General features: G+C 43.0%; 1 protein-coding gene across 4 annotated transcripts in view; it reads left to right on the plus strand.

The window, feature by feature from the left end:
• Positions 1–17,418, plus strand: part of MTMR4 (myotubularin related protein 4) — a 137,512-nt gene extending 120,094 nt beyond the window's left edge. For all 4 annotated transcript variants that reach the window (XM_068270042.1, XM_068270041.1, XM_068270040.1 and 1 more), the window contains 3 exons: positions 2,422–2,532; positions 3,571–3,659; positions 11,922–17,418. In XM_068270042.1, the coding sequence (XP_068126143.1) occupies positions 2,422–2,532; positions 3,571–3,659; positions 11,922–12,099 (378 nt within the window). In that variant the 3' untranslated portion in view covers positions 12,100–17,418. The remainder of the gene's footprint in view (positions 1–2,421; positions 2,533–3,570; positions 3,660–11,921) is intronic.
• Positions 17,419–21,235: the final 3,817 nt, after the last annotated feature.

Here is a 21,235-nt window from a genome sequence, read left to right on the forward strand (position 1 = left end):
GTACAATAATAATCCGACTCCAACTCTGACTCCTCAGTTTATGAAACCACCAACTCCCAGTCCAGGTACCCAAAAAATTGCTCCGACTCCACAGCCCTGGTCAGATTGCTGTGATAGCAACTTTGAAAAAAGTAGTGATTTTACTCACTGAAAAAAGTACGGTTCAAATGTGTGGGTTTTTTTTAACCACTTGAGGACCCACCCTTTACCCCCCCTTAAGGACCAGAGCTGTTTTAGCTGATCTGTGCTGGGTGGGCTGTGCAGCCCCCAGCACAGATCAGGGTGCAGGCAGAGCGACCAGATTGCCCCCCTTTTTTCCCCACTAGGGGGATGATGTGCTGGGGGGGTCTGATCGCTCCTGCCTGCCTGGGTGTTGCGGGGGGGGCACCTCAAAGCCCCCCTCCGCGGCGAAATTCCCCCCCTCCCTCTCATCCCTGTCCCCCCTGGCAATCTGGGCTGCACAGGACGTTATCCGTCCTGTGCAGCCAGTGACAGGCTGTCCCCTGTCACATGGTGGCGATCCCTGGCCGCTGATTGGCCGGGGATCGCCGATCTGCCTTACGGCGCTGCTGCGCAGCAGCTCCGTACAATGTAAACAAAGCAGATTATTTCAGCTTGTGTTTACATTTAGCCTGCGATCGGCGGCCCGCAGGCTATTCACGGAGCCCCCCGCCGTGAATTGACAGGAAGCAGCCGCTCGCGCGAGCGGCTGCTTCCTGATTAATCAGCCTGCAGCTGGCGACGCAGTACTGCGTCGCTGGTCCTGCAGCTGCCACTTTGCCGACGCGCGGTATGAGTGCGCCGTCGGCAAGTGGTTAAGTGGGATTATACTCGCAAAACTTCAGTAACTACTGTTAGTTACACAAAAGAACATTTGTTTTTCCTGGACAGACTGTTTCAGGATTGGGTTGCTTCTAATCATACAAAGCCTTAAAAGTATTAATGCTTGGTCACCGGCCAGTCAGCACATTTTGGTTAGTCAGTTTTGTAACGTAATGATGCTTTGCCATAAAGCAGTAATGTATCAGCTTGCACCCCATTATTTCATACCTTCATGTATTGCATATATGAACTTTTATTTAACCACTTGCCGACCGCACGCTTATACCGTGCGTCGGCAAAGTGGCAGCTGCAGGACCAGCGACGCAGTACTGCGTCGCCAGCTGCAGGCTGATTAATCGGGAAGCAGCCGCTCGCGCGAGCGGCTGCTTCCTGTCAAATCACGGCGGGGGGCTCCGTGAATAGCCTGTGGGCCGCCGATGGCGGCTCGCAGGCTAAATGTAAACACAAGCGGAAATAATCCGCTTTGTTTACATTGTACGGCGCTGCTGCGCAGCAGCGCCGTAAGGCAGATCGGCGATCCCCGGCCAATCAGCGGCCGGGGATCGCCGCCATGTGACAGGGGACGTCCTGTCACTGGCTGCACAGGACGGATAGCGTCCTGTGCAGCCCGGATCACCGGGGAGGGGACAGGTAGGAGAGGAAGGGGGGAATTTCGCCGCAGAGGGGGGCTTTGAGGTGCCCCCCCCCGCTAAATGCCTGCAGGCAGGAGCGATCAGACCCCCCCAGCACATCATCCCCATAGGGGGGAAAAAAGGGGGGCGATCTGATCGCTCTGTGTGCCCTCTGATCTGTGCTGGGGGCTGCAGAGCCCACCCAGCACAGATCCCATTAAACAGCGCTGGTCCTTAAGGGGGAGTAAAGGGTGGGTCCTCAAGTGGTTAAAAACAATGTTTGTCTCAGCAAATGTTCACTAGAGAATTTCCGGTAAGGGCTTGTTCACACTGAGGCCTCTTGCACACTACATGCGATTCCGATTCTTAATCTATTTTCACATATGATTTCGATTTTTTTCGGTACTGCATTCTGCGTTGTTTTGTTTCTGCGTTTTTTTTTTTTGTTTTGTTTTGTTTTGTTTTTGATACCATCCAGGGATACCGCCAGCGATTTTCAAAATCGCCCTAAAAGCGCTTGTGCAATGATTCCCTATAAGAGTGGTCACATATGAGCGGTTCAATTCCGATGCGCTCACCAAAGAGCTGCCTGTACCATTTTTGGGGCAATTTGCCTCAATGGAAGGTAAAGGGAAGTCGCAAAACACTTGAAAAAGTCATACTTGAACTACCAAAAATTGCATAGTGTATGGCCAGCATAAAGGTGCTTATATATTGTGAGACATTCCCCAGTAGATTCAATCACTGTGATCAAATCTGGTGCGGGCGTATCTCTGCAGGTAGGCCTGGAGTCGGAGACTTTTTCCTCTTACTAGTATTAGCCCAGCCAAGTTCTCTCACAATTAACTCTCCAGTGCAGATGTTGAACGAGATGCAAATAAGTGCTAACTGTAGATACTGAGTTTAGATTTTTGTTCATTTATACCACATTCTGTCTCTAACAATCTCTACCTGTGTATGCCGACAGACCTGTGTGAAAGAGTCAGATGGCAGCGATATGGATGACCTGTACTCTGATAAGAGCGAGGACCGACTCTCAGAGGCCAGCTGGGAGCCTGTAGATAAGAAGGAAACTGAGGTAACCATTCATTACACAAGGTTTATATTTTACTATACAGTACAATTAATAATGTTCAAAGGAACTTCAAAAGTGGAATAAAAGTGTTCTGTGTTTTTACATAGTTAGGTCATTTTAAAGTGAGATAAAATTCTGACATAACATTCAATAAAAAAAAGTTTTCCTTCCTTTTATTACCCATACAGTTATCATATTTGCTTTTGTGCACAAGTAATATTGTTTGTTTACAAATTACAGTGCAGTTTTTCTGCTCTGAAAGCTTCCATTGCATTTTATTGCATGGCTGCTGTATTTATATATTAAAAGGATCCATCTAGTGATCACTTCTCAGCTCTTTCTGCTTCTCAGTACAGCTCAGTTTCTGCAGCTGTTTACTAAATGTATCTGACAAAGGAATGTAAACAAAAGATAATGTTATCACCTCTTCGGTTGCGGCCAGAAGCTGCCCACTGAAGCAAAGGGCTTTCCACTGAAGAATAAAGTGCTGTTTAAATGCTGTTCTGCTACAATTTTTTTAGGGTGATTTCATGCTGTAAATAATCTTTTAGAGGAAATAGGACATGCTGAGTTAACCTCCTTGCCGGTCTAAAAAATCCGGCAAGGAGGCAGCGCCGCACTTTTTTTTAATTTATTTTTTTTTAAATCATGTAGCGAGCCCAGGGCTCGCTACATGATAGCCGCTGAGCGGCGGCATCCCCCCACCCATGATAGCCGCTGAGCGGCGGCATCCCCCCACCCACTCCGATCGCCTTCGGCGATCAGAGTTTGCAGGAAATCCCGTTGTAACAAAAAAAATTATGCAAATCGGCCCGGCATGAGAAATCCTCCTGCGCAGGTTACCCCGAGCTGAGCTCGGGTTAACCGGCAAGGAGGTTAATACCACTTTATTAAAACGTACATTAACAGGCTACACAGTAATAACGAAAATCAACCTTATTATTATTATTATTATTTATTCTATTAATAAAGCACCAACATATTACGCAGCGCTGATATAATATTGCTGTGTAATTTATAATTTTGTTTCTCTACACAAAGGTTACAAGATGGGTTCCTGATCACATGGCTTCACATTGTTTCAATTGTGATAGTGAATTCTGGCTGGCTAAGAGGAGGCACCACTGCAGGTAAAATGCTGGGCACTTAAAGGATAACTTCAGCTTCTCACTTCCAAGAGATGTAGAGGCTGTAATGGGGAACAGACTCACATCTACAGTATATTTTGTCTGAGTTCCATGAATGCAGGCAGGGTCAGCCAAGCTCTTTTTCTATTAAATGAATTAAGCTGTGGCTGGTGTCTTACATCATCTTTTTCTTTTTTTTAAAACAAGTTTTGTGCACATGTTGCCAACATGATTTGATGTACAGTGTGGGTGTGCATTATTGCCAGGCACTTGTTGCTGAGCCATTTTATGCTAAAGAGATCAGCTACAGATGGAACAATTCCAGGTGAGCTGAAGCCAAAACTGATGTCGGGTTTGTATTAGTTAGGGTTAGGTGCTTATTGTGGGAGAGATGGGGGTAAGAGTAGATTTAGTTGCAAGGGTAAAGGTGGCCACACACCATACAATGTTTTAAATACCTTTTCAATACAGGAATTGCAATACATTTTTCTGATTGATTGTAACATTTCAAAAATCTGACCAATATGCCACACACATGTTCAATTTTTCCCCAATTATGAAAAAAATGATTGAAAACTCAGAAAAAAATTGTAGAAGGTGAACAGAGGCACCAAAAGAATAAAATATGCTAAAATTGTTAAAACGTTAGGGAGGTATTGGTGGACTCACCATCCCCAAACAGACACAAAGCTGTCGAATTTTCAGCACAAAAAATGTATTCACATATGCCAATTAAAATAGGCAACGCATCGCCCATGGGTGGATCAGGACCGTAAATTTAGGATATGAAGGTAAATAAGATAAAGGGTTCACTGTGGATAAATGCACAAGTATAAAAAAATCGCACAAATACAATATAGCAAATGTAAGACAAGATAGGAATTAAGATAATGGTAACGGGAGGAAGAGGGAGGAAATATAGGGTACGGAAGGGATCAAGAGGCGGACGGGAGATGGGGAGTGGGGATTGACACTTCCCTCCGCCTCAGAAAGGTAGAAAGTGGGAAGAATGAAGGGGGGGGGGGGTCCCCTGATAGGTTTTTTGGTTGAAGCTGTCAAACAGTGTGGCGTTAAGATTGGGTGTGCTGCACGTTTTGTCAAAAGGGACCCCATTTCCCTAAAATAACAATCTAAGAGATACGACCGGAAATATACAGTAAATAGATTGATTGTTGTGTATTTGGGGTTTTTTTTTTTTTTTTTTTTTTTTTTTTTTTGTCAGCCTCCCATAACTCCCGCTTAAAGAAGGCTGAGGCTGGGAGATTCGGGGGGTGTTCCTCGCTCCAAAGAGATGGTAGTTTAATACCCAATAAGGTGTCGCAACGCACCAGAGGGACTAAAAGGGAGTCCCTAATGGATAAAATCCTTTTTAAAAAAATTGGAGGAAGGGCCGGGGGGAGGGTTAAGGGGAGGGCCTGGATTCTGAGAAAAGGGAGTTGCAGGGGAAACAGGGAAAAATGGGTGAGAATGGGGGGAGAGAAGGTGACAAAGAAGAATGAATGGAGGGTCAATCTGGATAATATAAGACAAATGCAAAAAAGAAAGTATGAACCTTAAGGTATTGTCGCTGAATGTCAGAGGGCTCAATGTCCCGGAAAAAAGATCGGCTATCCTGAGACTTTGCCATAGGGAGGGAGCAGGCATTGTGTGCCTGCAGGAGACTCATTTTAAGGCCCCTAAGGCGCCAAGAATGTATGATCGATATTATAATACAATGTATGTGAGTGGCCTGCAGACAACCAAGAGAAGGGGGACAGCGATTTTAGTGGCTAAAAATGTCCCATTTATAATAAGGGAGGAGTATGCCGATACACAAGGGCAGTTCAATTTAATAAAAGGCCACCTGTATAATAGAGCAATAACGGTGGGGTCATATTACGCTCCAAACACGGGCCAAGTAAAAGCACTCCAGAGATTTTTGAAAAAATTAGAAACTTTTGCAGAAGGCGGGATCATTATTGGATCAGATATGAACATAGCGATAGACCCACAGATAGATACATCGATGGGCAAGTCAGCAATATCGAGTGGGGTACAGAAGAAAATTAAAAAATTGTTATATGATATGCAACTGGTAGATGTTTGGCGCGTGAATAACCCCACCTCTCGTGAATACACGTATTACTCACAGGTACATAGGAGATACTCCCGCATAGACTATGTCCTGGTATCCCATGACCTGCTCTCCATAGTGGGATCAACAAATATAGGAGTGACGACATTATCCGACCATGCCCAGATTGAGGCGAATTTGAGATGGGGAGAGGGAAGCAAGGGACCAATGGTATGGCGAATGAATGATGCTTTGCTGAAAAACGATGAGGTGGCTTTGAGGATAAAGGGGGAACTTGAAAACTACTTTCAGTCCAATGATGATGGTGAGACTTCGGACACAACAGTATGGGAAGCACATAAATGCTATATAAGAGGGATCCTAATACAGGAGGGATCTAGAAGAAAGAAGGAAAGAGATAGGGAAATAAAAATAGCATTGGAGAATATAGCTAAATTAGAACAACAACATAAACAAGATGCTGAGGAGAGTACTAGAGCAAAATTAATGGAGGAGAGGGACAGATTGAGAAATATCCTCTTTAATAAGGTGAAATATATGGCCCTGAGATGCAGACGTACATTTTATGAGTATGGGAATAGGAGTGGATCAATGCTGGCAAGGGCAATTAGAAAACAACAAAAAAGTAACTACATCTCCAATATTAGAAATGCAAAGGGGGAGGTCTGTCATAAGCTAGAGGAAATAGCTAAAGAGTTTAGAGAGTACTATGATAGGCTATATAACTTAAAAGTGGATGTCTCGGGAACAGGAGTGGAGGAAAGAAGGAGGGAGATAAGTGGATATATAGAACAGAGTGGACTCCCCAGATTAGCAGAGGAAGAGGCTGCGGCTCTGGAGTCTCCCATCTCATTGGAGGAAGTAAAACTGGCAATTAAACAGATACCAGGGGGAAAGGTGCCCGGACCCGATGGGTTTACGAGTGAGTATTATAAAAGATTTGGGGAGCAGGTCGTGGTACATCTGGTGAAGGCTTTCAATGGTGTGGTAAAGGACGGAGCAAAGGAGGGGTTTTCCCCCCGTATGTTGGAGTCCTATATATCAGTTCTGCACAAGGAGGGTAAGGACCCTAGTCAATGCCAAAGCTATAGACCAATTGCATTACTGAACGTGGATATCAAGCTTTTTGCCAAAGTCTTGGCAAATAGATTATCCCCATTATTAAATAAGATTATCCATATAGACCAGGTGGGGTTTATTAGGGGTAGGGAAGCCCGGGATAATACTATAAGGACCATTAATCTGGCTAGGTGGGTAGCAGTTAGATCAGAAACAGCTTTGTTTTTATCCACTGACGCTGAAAAAGCGTTTGATAGGGTGGATTGGTCTTTTATAGAGGAAGTATTAAAAGTTATAGGGATAAAGGAAAAAATGGGGATCATGATGATGGCATTGTACTCTACACCGAACGGAAGAGTAAGAGTAAATGGGGTTCTTTCAGAACCCTTTATGATAAGAAATGGAACTAGGCAAGGTTGTCCCTTGTCCCCACTGATTTTTGCTTTATCGGTGGAGCCCTTCTTGTGCAGGGTGAGGCGGGACTCCAACATACGGGGTATTAAGGTGAAGGGATCGGAACACAAGGTGGCGGCATACGCAGATGATTTTTTATTTTACCTGGAGAGGCCACTCATCTCTCTCCCAAACCTGATGAAGGAATTTCAGATTTTTAACAAGATGTCAAACTTGAAGATTAATTTTGATAAAAGTGAAGCAATAAGTTGGGGTATGAATAAAGAGCAAAAGGAGTTGCTCAAAGAGAATTTTTCCTTCAGATGGCCAGGGGGAGTGTTGAGGTACCTGGGGGTAAAAATAATGTTTAGTATGAAGGAGATGGTGGTACATAATTATGCTCCGATCCTGGAACGGGTGAAACAGGATTTGGGAACGTGGGACCGGCCAAGTTTCTCATGGTTTGGGCGAATTGCCATAATAAAAATGAATATCCTTCCCCGGCTACTGTACATATTCCAGGCCTTGCCCATACCGGTTCCATCTGCATTTTTTAGAGATCTTACAAGCTCCATAAATAAATTTGTGGGAAAGGGCCAGAAGACGAGAATAAGGGGTAGACTGCAGACAGCAGAAAGAGAAAAGGGAGGGTTAGCGGTCCCAAATATGAAATGTTATTATGAAGCAGCTAACTTAACCAAAATAATAGATTGGCATAGGCATAGAGAGGAGAAGAGATGGGTGGCCTTGGAGGAGGATATAATAGGATACCCCCTAAGGAACTTACCCTGGTCAGCACAAAAAAGTAGGAAGATTATATCCAGTAAAGGAGCAGAAATGATAGAATCGACGATAAAGATTTTTGATAAAAATAGGGAGAAAGCAGAAATGTCCCCGTGGCCAACACCTCTTATCCCAGTCTTAGGAAACATAAACTTCCCTATGGGGAGGAATCTAGTAAGGTATTCAGGTTGGGGGAGAGGGGGGGAAGAATTAAGGGCTCTTGATCTTGTAAGGGATGGGAGGTGGGTACCCAGGCCAGAAATAAATAGGGAGGAGGGAGGAGGGGAAGTAGACGAATGGAGCCATGTACAATTTAAATTCTTTTTACAGAGTTATGGCACTAAGGAGATGTTGAGCAGGAATCTTACCCCATTTGAGAAGTTGTGTATGGGAAGGGGGCAGCACAGAGGGACACTCTCAAAAATATATACATTATTAAATGAAACAGAGGATCCTACAGTAGAGATTCGGAGTAAGTGGGAAAGGGATTTGGGAAAAACATTCTCAGAAGACCAGTGGAAGGACATAGTAAAACGGGCAAGTAGATCATCTATATCCACCAGGGGACAGGAAGCGGGGTATAAGATCTTTGTTAGATGGTACTACACCCCGGACAGGCTCAGCAGGATGTATCCAGGGGCATCGGCGCTCTGTTGGAGATGTGGGAGTGAGAGGGGGGACCTATTACATATATTCTGGGGGTGTAAAGAAATACAGAAATTTTGGGTAGAAATAAGGAAACAAATTAGATTAATCACGGGGATGGAACCCCCAGATGAAGCTGCCTTTTTTCTGCTCCACAGTAATGACTGGCCCACTAAGAAGTATGAGAGATCATTAATGAGATTCCTGGTGAATGCAGCCAGGATTCTCATACCTAAACATTGGAAGGCAACTCAGAGGCCCACAATATGGGAATGGTTCGTGGAAGTAGATGGGGTTTGGAGAATGGAGGATTTAACCAGCTATATACATGGAGATAGGGGAAGACATGAGGAAAGATGGAAACAGTGGCAGGAATATAAATTGACATCAGAATATGAGAGGGTAAGAAAGGGATTAGGACAAGAGGGGCCAGCTGACTCAGCGATATAATGAATATAGTATAAGAGGAGGGAATAGAAAACCAGATTGACCCGAGAAAGAATGGGAGAGAGAAAGTGAAGAATGAATGAATAAAAGAAGTGAATGTAATAAGATCTATTGGATGGATAGTAAGGATGGTATAATTATGAAGAGAAAAGGGGAATTGCTGAAAACATGATGGAGAAGAAATTGAAGTGTTAATGTTTTTTTTTTTGTTTTTTGTTTTTTTTTTCCCCCTAATAAGACAGAGGTATATGTTTTTAAAATCCATCTAGTGGACACGCTGTAAAAGTGTTGTTGTATTGTGGTTTTTGTAATATGATATGTTTAAAAAAGGAAAATAAAGATAATTTTAAAAAAATAGGCAACGCATTTCGCAGGTATATTTCCACTTCCTCAGGCAATAACAGAAGGAGTATCACACAGCAAGAAGTCTAGTACACGCCTAGCGCCTCTGTTCGGAAAAAAATTGCTTGGGTTTGTATATCAAGTAATTGACAATCTACCACATACCATACAATTTTGATAAAAATTGATCACAGAAATCCAACACTCCCAATCTTCTTTTATCAAATAAAAACCGGAAATTCGATCAGATTTCTTGAACAAATGAAAAAAAGAAAAAAAAAAGCTTTCGATTTTTCGAGGCAACCGATCGTAGTTATTTAATTGGTGTAAAATTGGATTTTATGGTGTGTGGCCACCTTTAGAATGTTAAAGTGGGATGAAACTGGTAACAGTGACTCACATCGATATTGGGCCAGTGGAAAGCTGCGCAGTTCAGTCCATTTTGAAATTCCGCATCAGCTTGTCTTTTCATCACATAAGCCTGGTATATACAGGACACACTTTACTTCTAATTCAGATACCTGGATAGTTTGAGAATCCGATGTGAAATGTGCTGCAGACCAATCAGAAACAATGGATAATCGTTTTTAAGTGATCAAACATGCTAGTAAATGTCTTTTGATTGTACACATTATACTGTGTGTTTGAATGATCATTCTGGTCTGAGGAATAACTGGTGACAAGAAGATGCCCAGAAATAAAATATTGGAGGAAAGGGGCCATCTTGTGCTTCTATGTGGCATTACTGTTCAGGACATTGACTGGCTACGATTCTGTGGTAAACTGAAGAATTGGAGCAGAGCAGTAGGGAGAGGTCAGAGGAGTTCTTTACATTCTTGGAGCTTGTTGCAGCAGCCATTAAAGGGCAGAGAAGCCAGATCACAGCTGCAGCAGGGTGATGTTGTGCAGGGGAACAGCTGCTTCTAGGATTATTTACATTTTATGAGTCGCACACAACTCTCAGTAGGGAAATCCTGAATGATGATGAAATACTCATGTAAATGTGTATTGTGCTGGAGAAAGTGGAGTTACACACACACACACACACACACACACACACATCCTCACACACACACACACATCCTCACACACACACACACACATCCTCACACACACACACACACATTCTCTCTCACACACACACACACACACACACACACACACACACACACACACCCTCTCTCTCTCACACACACACACACACACACACACACACACACACACACACTCACAATACTGTGCTGTGCAGTGCTTCACAACAGAGACTAACCATTCATTTATGTAAATGAAAAAAAACACCTTATAGTGCTGCAATGCACAGTGAACCAGAACTCATTGGAGTGTATAAGGGCTACAAAGGTCCCAAAAAACCCTTACTGAAATGGAAAAAGAAAGTTTGCTTTCTTAAAATAGATAATTCAGGTTGGGGGGGAGCTCCGAGCCGTCTCCCAGGGCATCGCTGCTGAATATATGCATGTTGGAGCTCACTCCAACCTGAATTATCGCAAATACTTTCTATTTTAAGAAAGCAAACTCTTGTTTTCCATAGCATTCTAGCAAGGGGGCTTTTGGGACCATTGTCGCCCCTTACACACTCCAATGAGTTCTGGTTTACCATGAGCTTGCTGGTTAGTCTGTACCTCTGGGTGTGTCAAGTCCTACTCCATAGAGCCACGTTAATCCTTGCCATGCACCGACGAGGATCAGATTTGGCCCTCAGGTGGTTTCCCCACTTCGCATTATGTTTGACTCACTCAAGACCACCAGAAAAGCTACAGTATATTGGAGGTGAAGGCCTAGATTACCAGGGAAGCCATATAGGGGAGGGAATGGGAAATCACTAGGAATCAGGGAACTATATAGGGAAAGTAGGGGCCACTAGACACCAGCGTTACTGTATAGGGGAAGGAGATGGGCTACTAGACAGCGGGGAACTGTATAGGGGAGCGTGGACCAGTAAATACCAGGGAACTGTATATGGGAGGAGGAGGGGCCACTAGACACCAGAAAAATTTACAGGGGAGTGAGGGAGGGTCTATAGACACCAGGGAACTGTATAGGGGAGGAGGTTGCATTAGACACCGCTGGATTAGGATCCGATTCTTTAGTGTAAACAAATTCCTTTCAGGTGAGCTCTTGGCACAGTCCACCCTTCAGTAGCTGACAGGAATATCAGACAGAATATTCTCTAGCTCTGGGCAGCAAAATCAGATGGCACTGTGCAAAAATATAGAGATGTTTATCCCTTGGATTTGTGGTTTTATAAGAGAGAAATCCTATTTATTGTATGTGGTTTTCTAGCAGTATTGGCGTGCAGTCCTATACCGGTAGATGCAAAATTAACGATTAAGGTGACCCTTCACAGGAAGTAGCTGGTGAAGGAGCAGCTTTATCTCCTATGCCTTTATCTGTGTCTGCTATGTGTCTTTTTTAGGGAGATACAATTTAAACAAATCAGACAAAAATTATGGATATTAACAAGTACAGGAACTTTGTCTAATGTTTTGTCAATTTTCTTCTAGGAACTGTGGAAATGTTTTCTGTGCAGGATGCTGTCACTTAAAGCTCCCCATTCCTGACCAGCAGCTCTACGACCCGGTCCTGGTCTGCAATACCTGTTATGACCACATTCAAGTCGCCCGTGCAAGGGAGCTAATGTCCCAGCAGCTGAAGAAACCCCTAGCTGCAGCATCAAGCTGAGTGCCGACTAAGAAGAAAAAACAAAATCTGGCTTTAAGCTCCTCCTTTAGTTCTCGCAGCCAAGATGAAGTTTGAGGGATGGCGTGACTACTAATATATGGTTGCATGCCGGTGACCACGTACTTCAGTAGTAAGCAGCCCACCGGCTTACCTTAGCATTACATTTCTGCACCTTGGCAGGTTTGTTCCCAACACAAAAAGTGCAGGATTTGTGAAGGACCGCTCGGGTTTTAGGTTTTGGTTTCAGATTTCTCTTGTCGTAGCTAGGATTAAGCTCCTTTTGTTGAAGGTTTAAAAGGAAAGTGGTCAGACAATCTGGTTGCCTAACAAGAGCCTAGAGAAGAGAGGTGACAAGAATTCAAGCTGCATTGTCCTTGGTAAAGGGTTTTTTTTTCCCTCCCTCTTTGTGTTAAAGTGAGATCTGGGTATGGTGGTCTTAGCCGTATGTTTATTTTGTCCTATATCTGTCTTTTGATTGGGCCGTGTCCCCCTCGCTGCCTTTGATCTCGTATTCGTGGATCAATTGGAAATCTGGTTTAAAATGTTTTTGCATTTGATATGCAAGATGTACTTGTAAATAATAGGGGTAACAGGTAGCTACAAAACTGTGAATATTAACCCTTTTATTGCTAGGAGAGCTTGCTGCTAAATGTAGTGGGTCCCTTTTATTGCAAGGGGTTTGTGTACAAGTCTTTTCTCCACTTACTTGTCTCAAACTTTAGGGCTTTAAAATACACCCCCCTGTTTTTCATTTCTATGTTTGTAAATGTTTATTTTTACGTCTGTGTTACATTCGTCTCTTCCTTGGCCATACTTGGTTTGGATCCTTAAAACTTGATTTTTGATCGGCTAACGAAACAAAAAAGTGTCCTGTTGAACTTTAAAGTCTTGGCTGTACTTGTGTTTCCGTTGAGGGGCTTCATAATAAAATGCTGCTATTTGAATTTTTGTGCACTTAACCAATGTAACCCAGAGAAGGGATGAAACGTTGATACCAAAAGGTAATTGTCATGCCAGGTTAATCTACTTTGTTTTACTATTGATCTGTAAAGTGCCACTTTGCGATACAAACAATTTAGCCATGATGTGTCAATTTATTGCTTGAGCGTTTTTTGTAAATATGTGATTCTCGCTGGCTTTCCAGTTGGCTCGGATGTGACCGGTTGGCACACTTTAGTCACATGATTGCCGCTGAATAAGGATTGGCTGAAGAAGCCAGGCAGCGATGCTATTGTAAAGGAAATAGTCTAGTTAGATGAACACTATATCCGGTCTTCTCCGGAGTGAGAGGTCACTTCGGAAGAAGCTCAGTTGAATTATGTCTATGCAGCACTTATTTTACCCATCTGCTTTACAGTCATGGTACATTATGGTCCGTGTACTAGAACATTCGTTAGGAAATATCTTCTCACCCGAATTGCATGGTTGCTTCCTGGGAGGAGAGAGGTGAACGTAGGTAGTGTCATCTAAGGAAAGAGGTATGCTACTTGTACAGTGACTTTATCACCCATTCACAGCTGTACGTCTAGCCCGGCTTGTACTTTGGAATTGTTGTTAAGGTTTAACATTCTTCAAATTTGTCGAGGATTGCATTTTTTTGAATAAGCTATGAAGTGTGAAAGCAGTACAATGCTGGCAACATGGTCACCAGTTTCCACATGAGGAAGCACTGATAATTTACAAGTCCTAGTAAATCTACTGTATATGAGGGGTTAACCTTATTCTTCCATTAGTGAGAATGTAGTAAAGGACCACTTTCATAAAAAATGTCAAAATATAACATACATGCATATAAAATGTACATTTCTCCCAGATTAAAATGCTCTATAAATTACCTTTTTTCCTATGTTGCTGTCCCTAACAGTAGTTAGCAGAGATCTGACAGATTTTGGGCTAGTCCATCTCCTTATGGGGTCTCAATATTGCCTTGATTCTTGACAAAAGCAATCCCTGGAAAGGATATGTACAAATATGCTGATCAGCCTGCCTACACTCATACATACTATTTTGGCAGGTGGACTGAGTAACTGCTGATCAGTAAGTGCTTTTGTACATAAATACCTGAGAATCCCCCATGAGTAGATGGACTAGTCTTAAACTTATCAGATTTTCACGGTCTACTGTAAGTGACAGCAAACTAGGAAACCAATAATTTATAGTGCATTTTACTGTGAGAGAAATCTACATGTTATATGTACATTTTTAAAATGTTACAATTTTTGGGTTAGTTGTCCTTTAAGTTGACCTGATTTCTGTCAGATTTTATATCACTCCTTTGTCAGCCCTGGCAGTGCATTCTGTTTCTTCTACACAGAGATGGTCAATGAGCTGAAAATAAGTCTGACACGAATGTAAATCTAATGCAAATGATATTTGGCTTGGAATTGGAGCCAATCAAATTCAACAGGAACTGTATTTTGATTAGCCTGGTTCCAAGCTACGAGCAATTTGCATGCAAGACACAATTATTTGTATTTCATTGGCCATTTCTACCTTAGTGTAATGGAAGTGCCGGACACGCCCCTTCACCAGTGATGAAGTCCTCTTGTGTGCCAATGCATATACTGTTGCACAGTCACAGATTAGAGGGTGGGGTAGTAATCCTGTCTGGAGGCATATGAGACCTGTCCAGGTTTAGAAAGGAAATTTTGTCCCTTCAATTTGACTGTAATCCTGGATAAGTAAAGTTTGGCTTTAAACTGGTGAATAGTTCCAATATATTCCATAACTGTAATAAAATCTGTCAGCAATTTGTTGTCCCCACTATAGCTTGTTGATAAATCTCCAATTGATTCCAGACCATTGACCTACTGAAATCATGAAGGAGATCCACTTAAATGGATTAGTTGAGGGAATCGACAGCTGACAAGTATTGTGCTGCAGTAAACGGCACAAAACTATTGAAATGTGCAGAAAGCTGAGACTGAGTGAAACAAAGTGATAGATCAATCGTTACTCTCCAGACTATCTGTGATCAGAGAGTGATAGACCAGACCAGTGTATGGATAGCTGGTGTTGCTGCTTTTTCATTGCACAGAATTCAGGTACACTTCAAAAATCCCTGTTTTTGCATAAGCCACATTGTGAATGGAGAGCTGCTTATATAATGGCGTTGTTAGCAGCATTTACACCTATGTTAGTTACAGGGAATGATCACTGTTAAATATCGGACATTCTGCTGCGTCCAGCTGACTTCCTGAATTATTGCAGTCTCTCCATAGACTGCAACTGTCAATCCTTGAAGTCCTTTGAAAACAGCCTTATAAAGGGGATTCTGTCAGTTCATTAGCAGCCAGTAACATTGGCAAGATGATTAGTGTTTGTATAGTAAGACCAGTGAATGGAGACCAGAGACAGCAGTTGAAGTAGGTCAGTGATGGGTAACTCGTCAGTCAGTTGGTTACTGCACTTTGCATACAGATCTCTGCCATCTCATGATCTCTGTACAGGAAGTCTTGGTTTCCAGTGCTTTCCCTTTGCTATTATCTTGGCCTTCTCAGTATGTCTGTATGAGCCATTATGGACTGATAGTTTAGGGTTAGTACAAGGACTATTGTTGGGTCTGAGGTCAGGTTAGGGTAAGCTTCTGATGAGGGTTAAGTTAGTTTTTGTTGTTTCGAAGCCTCCTTAGCAATGTATGGTGGGAATGTGGAGACCACAGGGTAGGGGGTGTCACAGTTACTATGAAGGGGAGGGGTGTCTTGGTGGTCATCGTGGCAGTAGAGGGAATGTTATAGTGGCCGCCCTTGTTACAGGTGGAAGGCCAGATTGGGGGGGGGGGGATATTGACCAATGAGGGAACGCAATTCCTGACCCCTTATTGAAAAAAAAATGGAAGAGTGGAAGGGGTTACACTTACTGCTGAACACAAGCTGCAGAAAACGTAGTGACTGGAAAGCGCACATTATTTCTATGGCTTGAAACAGCGTTATTTTCAAAGGTAACACTCTTTAAAGGACATCAGTTGTGAAATCAACAAAAAATAAAAAGTTTATCTTTTTAAATTGTAATCAAATTAAATATACTAATGGAAAGTGAGGTCAGAGGGGTCCTATCTGACAGGATATAACTGCAAATGAGATGCTGGCCGCAGGAATTAATCAGCCCGAATGATGGATGCGACACAAACTGCCGTGAGCAGGCGCAATAGGAATGTTGGGGCAAGACACAAGAAATCGTCCCACAAACAAACAGATAAGTTAATTGATTTACCCCTAAATTGGCCCTAGACCTCAATGGACATAGGACTATGGTAGGGATTAGATTGTATTGTACTCTGAGCTACAGTTAGTGACATGAATATGTACTCTGTACAGCACTGTGGAAGATGTCTGCGCTATAGAAATACTAAATAATAATACCATATGGAGTGGTATGATTTGTTTTTTTTTTTGCTGTTCCTGTGCTCCGTGTGTGCTTGGACTATTTCAAAATCCGTCATCCGTTAATGGATGGCAGCCATTAATTTCTAAAGATATATTTGTTTTAAAATCATATTTTTAAAAATAAAATGCCACTATTCATTAGTATATTTAATTACAATTTAAAGATAAATGTTTTTGTATTTCATGACTGAGTGCTTGAAAGATTATTATAACCGCTGCTGTATGCTGACTTTTTATTTTATTTGAGTTCTGGTTTAATTTTACTGAGAAATGGTTGCATCCTCTGTATGTCAGCAGGGGCCTATAAAGAGGAACCCTGCAAAGAATCGACCAGCAGAGCTGTGAGAGTAGAATGTGCTTCTCATCTGCTGGTTGACGTTCCTGGGCTAAGCTTCTTCATCAGAGACACCCCTAGTCCTTGAAGGTTTCCCATTGACTCTCATTGCCATTGCACCTAGATTTAGGTTGGGAAAGTGGAGACCAGTTGGCTGGACCAGGACATTCAGCCATTAAAAAACAGAGTTGATCATAATAAATAATTGACATGTCCCTGCACTTCAGCAATCCAATTTTAAGACTAAATCACATGAGAAATGTAGTTAGGAGTAGTGACGGCAGTATCGCTGTCCTGGCTGCCTCTTTATGATGGCACTTACCATGTTCCCTCCCCAGGAGGATCTCTTATCGTGATGTGGAATTATTCCATACTTGTGTGTTCTGTGGAAAATGCATTATGTATGTTACCCTCTTCCCCTGAAGCTGAGTGTTTGGGAAAGGGGATTGTTCCAACAGGGTCACTCCATAGATCAAACAATTTGAGTTTATGGGTCAAGCAAATAATATGTTGTCAGAATACATCTCTGTAAAATATTGTGTACAACATGAAATGTGCTGTAAAGGTGAAACACTTCAAAATAAAGATAATTATACCAGTGATCCGCTGTCTTTGTGCTCCCGGATTCTGCCCAGATTGTGTTGTGTGGGAATAAGTGAAAGCGCATTATTGTCATGTGTGACTGAGAAAAGTAAAACATGCCTGGGATTGAATGTCGCCACTTTCACTCATTGTTCCTGCTCCCGAAGTGGAACTAAGCACAGGAGAATTGAATTACCTAGAAAGAGGGGATCGCTTTCTATCTGGAAGGAAAGTATCACTTTTATAACAGAACTTGTAAACGGATCACATGTCTGAACCAAATGTTACAAACCCCCATGCTGCTCTTACACACATTTATCATTTTCAGCTCTGCTAATTTTTCCAACCCTAAAGGGTTCCTGAATCTGTAGATTTATTTCCTGCAGACTGAGAGGCTAGTCATTCAGTGAATTTCTGAAGCCATCCTAGGCGTATCGCCAACATGAGTTGTAACCAAACATTACTCTGACTCCACAGCGCTGCTTTTTCCAGTCATCCTGTTCTCTGCAGTCTCAGGAATAATGTCTTCTGCACAATCCAGGACTCACATAGTTTGGTTGTTAAATTTCTAGAAGTAATAGACAAATAGATTTGGATTAACTCCCCCAATACAAAGATTAATTGTATACTATTGTCTGAAGACCAGAAAAAAACACACATGGGGTTTTATAGGAATAAGTAAATGTAAAACATAACTTTTACTTGGTTAATTTGTACTGCGGTCTTAAATTAATCTACTTTAGGACCAGCAGTCTCTAGCCGTTTAAAGATTACCCGAGGCGCTGCGGCAGGGGGGCAGATGGAACACAGAGGCCTGTTCCCTGCTGCAGGACATGCCTCTGACACCCCCCCCCCCCCTCGCCGATCTCTGCGCCCCCCCTCCCCCCCCACTGCGCCATAACCCCCCAAAATTGGCGACAGTGATTGTCACTATTCCGAAGGGTAAGTGAGGAGAGTGGTATTTCCTGCTTAAACGCCCACTAGAGGTGTTCCTGCAGGCTTTCCCTGCTACTTCCCAGCCTCCCTGCACACTGCTCTTTGTGCAATACTCAGCGTAGCTTCTTCCAGTGTCGTAACCCCCAGGAGTCATGAAACTGAAAGTGAGGGAATGCAAGCCAATGGAGTGGTGGGGATTGCAGCCTGATCCGCCCAGCCCCCTAATTAGGTAGCATTGTTTTTGTTTTGTTTTTTAATTTGTCCCCACCTCCGGTTCCCTTTAAGGACCAGAGACTGCTGGAGCAAAAACTGGGTTTACCAACGTCATGCCACACGGACCCACCGTGACTGCCGATTACACCGCTCTCCTCCACTGCAGCTCACTCTCCTTACTGTCGGTATGACAGCAAAGCTCCAGGAGACAATCAGGAGACAATTTTATTGGCTCCTGACCCTATGATCACTGTGAGCCAATATAATTGGCTCACAGGGTCAGGAGCCAATGAAATTGGCTACTTACCGGCTCACAAAGCTCTGCTGTCATACAGACAGCAGGGCAAGTAAGCTGCAGCGGCGGGAGAGCGGTGCCATCGGCGGTAGTGATGGGACCGTGTGAAATTCAGAAGTTGAAATCTACACCCTGGCAGGCTTAGGTGGACATAAATAGGGCATAATTTCCCTATGCTCGTCCGAAACAGGTTAAAAAGCATTTAAAGGATCACATATATCATAAATTTCATGTAGCATAGGCCTTAGTATTAGAATAGCCACTTGCCTTTTGTACATAATTGAATGTGTCGCTAAGCTGACCTGCCATACTTATGCTACATACACACTTTAAAGATATCAGACCAATTTTACCCCCTTCCATGTAGTATGAGAGCCATACCTACACAGTTTATTCTATTGAGCTGAATTCCCCATCAGATAAAAATCTTTGCAAGATGCTGCACACAAAGATGCTGTATACATTCAAAAGATCAGTATCTGCAAAACATCTGTTCCAGCAAAGTGAATTCATAGTCTATGATATCTGCAGATCCTCATACACACCTTGTTTAACAGACATTCATCTGCAGATCAGATCCACCAGGATGGATTTTCAGATCTGCAGATGATTGTCAGATATGCAGATGAAGTCTGTTGAACAAGGTGAGTATGAGGATCTGCAGATATCATAGACTATGAATGCATTTTGCAGGAACAGATGTTTTGCAGATACTGATCTTTGTGTGCAGCATCTTGCAAAGATTTTTATCTGATGGGGAATTCAGCTCAATAGAATAGACTGTGTAGAGTATGGCTCTCATACTACATGGAAGGGGGTAAAATTGTTTTTTGATTTATCTTTCAAGTGTGTACACACCATTAGTTTTAAAGTCCCTTGGCAATACAAAAAAGTGGAACTGTAGCTCTATAACGCACCTTTATTGCATACAGTCGGGTACAGATAATGTGGTAGACTGTGGGGGTGGGCAGAGCCTGACAGCCGTTTCGCAGTTATCCGCTTCCTCAGAGGCTATGACAGTCTTAGCCTTAAATTATTTGATTGTAACTCTAAGTACAGAACTAGACATTTGAAAATAGTACAACAGTGACCCACAGGGTTGAGCTAAATTAGATAATAATTAGATAATTAACAATGATAATGAACAAAAAATGCACGCAAGTTACACGCTTCTGCCAACTGAGCCTAAGGAGTAGGGGAGCGAGTAAAGGTTAACAAGAAAGAAGACCAATCAAGTTTCAATAATGCCAGCCAGTGTCACACGTCATGCAGATCTTCCAGAGCTGCTCCTGGAGAAGTAAGTACAGTAGAGTCTCAGTTACCTGGCACTGACAGAGATTGGCTGATGCCAGATAAACGGATAAATACGCTTTCTTGTTGCTTGAGACTCGATGTTTAAAATAGATCTAGCTAATACAGTAATGTACCCCACTCTATATACAGTCAGGTCCATAAATATTGGGACATTGACACATTTCTAACATTTTTGGCTCTATACACAATCACAATGGATTTGAAATGAAAGGAACACAATGTGCTTTAACTGCAGACTGTCAGCTTTAATTTGAGGGTAGGAAGGGAGGGTGAGACTTTTTAATAATTGGTTGCAAATCTTTGCAGTCAATTACTGCCTGAAGTCTAGAACACAAATACATCACCAGACGATGGGTTTCATCCCTGGTGATGCTCTGCCAGATCTCTACCGCAACTGTCTTCAGTTCCTGCTTGTTCTTGGGGCATTTTCCCTTCAGTTTTGTCTTCAGTAAGTGAAATCCATGCTTACTCAGATTCAGGTCAGGTGATTAACTTGGCCATTGCATATCATTCCACTTATTTCCCTTCAAAAACTCTAGTTGCTTTTGCAGTATGCTTTGGGTCATTGTCCATCTGCACTGTGAAGTGCTGTCCAATGAGTTCTGAAGCAGGGGCACAACGTCACTGGATTTGCTGCAGGGACACCTTGCTTCTAGGGATGGTAACTAAGATGCTCATAATTCCAACTTGTATGGAAATTGTATGGAACTTGGAAACAGGCCGATCAGAAAGAGCATTTGATTGGCCCGACGCCAAGCTGCATGCTAATTGCATTAAACTTGCATGTAAGGCCCGGTGCACACCGGGCGGATCCGCCGGCCGAATCTGCCTGAAAATCCGCATGGCTAATGTATCTCTATGGGCTGGTGCACACCGGCGGTTTGAGGTTTTTAGCAAGCCGCAAACGTGCCTCTTGCTGCACGTTTGCGGTTTGCTTAAAACCTCAAACCGCCAGTGTGCACCAGCCCATAGAGATACATTAGCCACGCGGATGTGGCCGGCGGATCTCCTACAAAATCCGTTCGGTGTGCACCCGGCAAATATCTGCTCTCTGCTCCCAAAACCGCTAGCGTTTTG

This window comes from Hyperolius riggenbachi, chromosome 2 (assembly GCF_040937935.1).
Source record: "Hyperolius riggenbachi isolate aHypRig1 chromosome 2, aHypRig1.pri, whole genome shotgun sequence".
In the NCBI taxonomy this organism is placed as follows: domain Eukaryota; kingdom Metazoa; phylum Chordata; class Amphibia; order Anura; family Hyperoliidae; genus Hyperolius; species Hyperolius riggenbachi.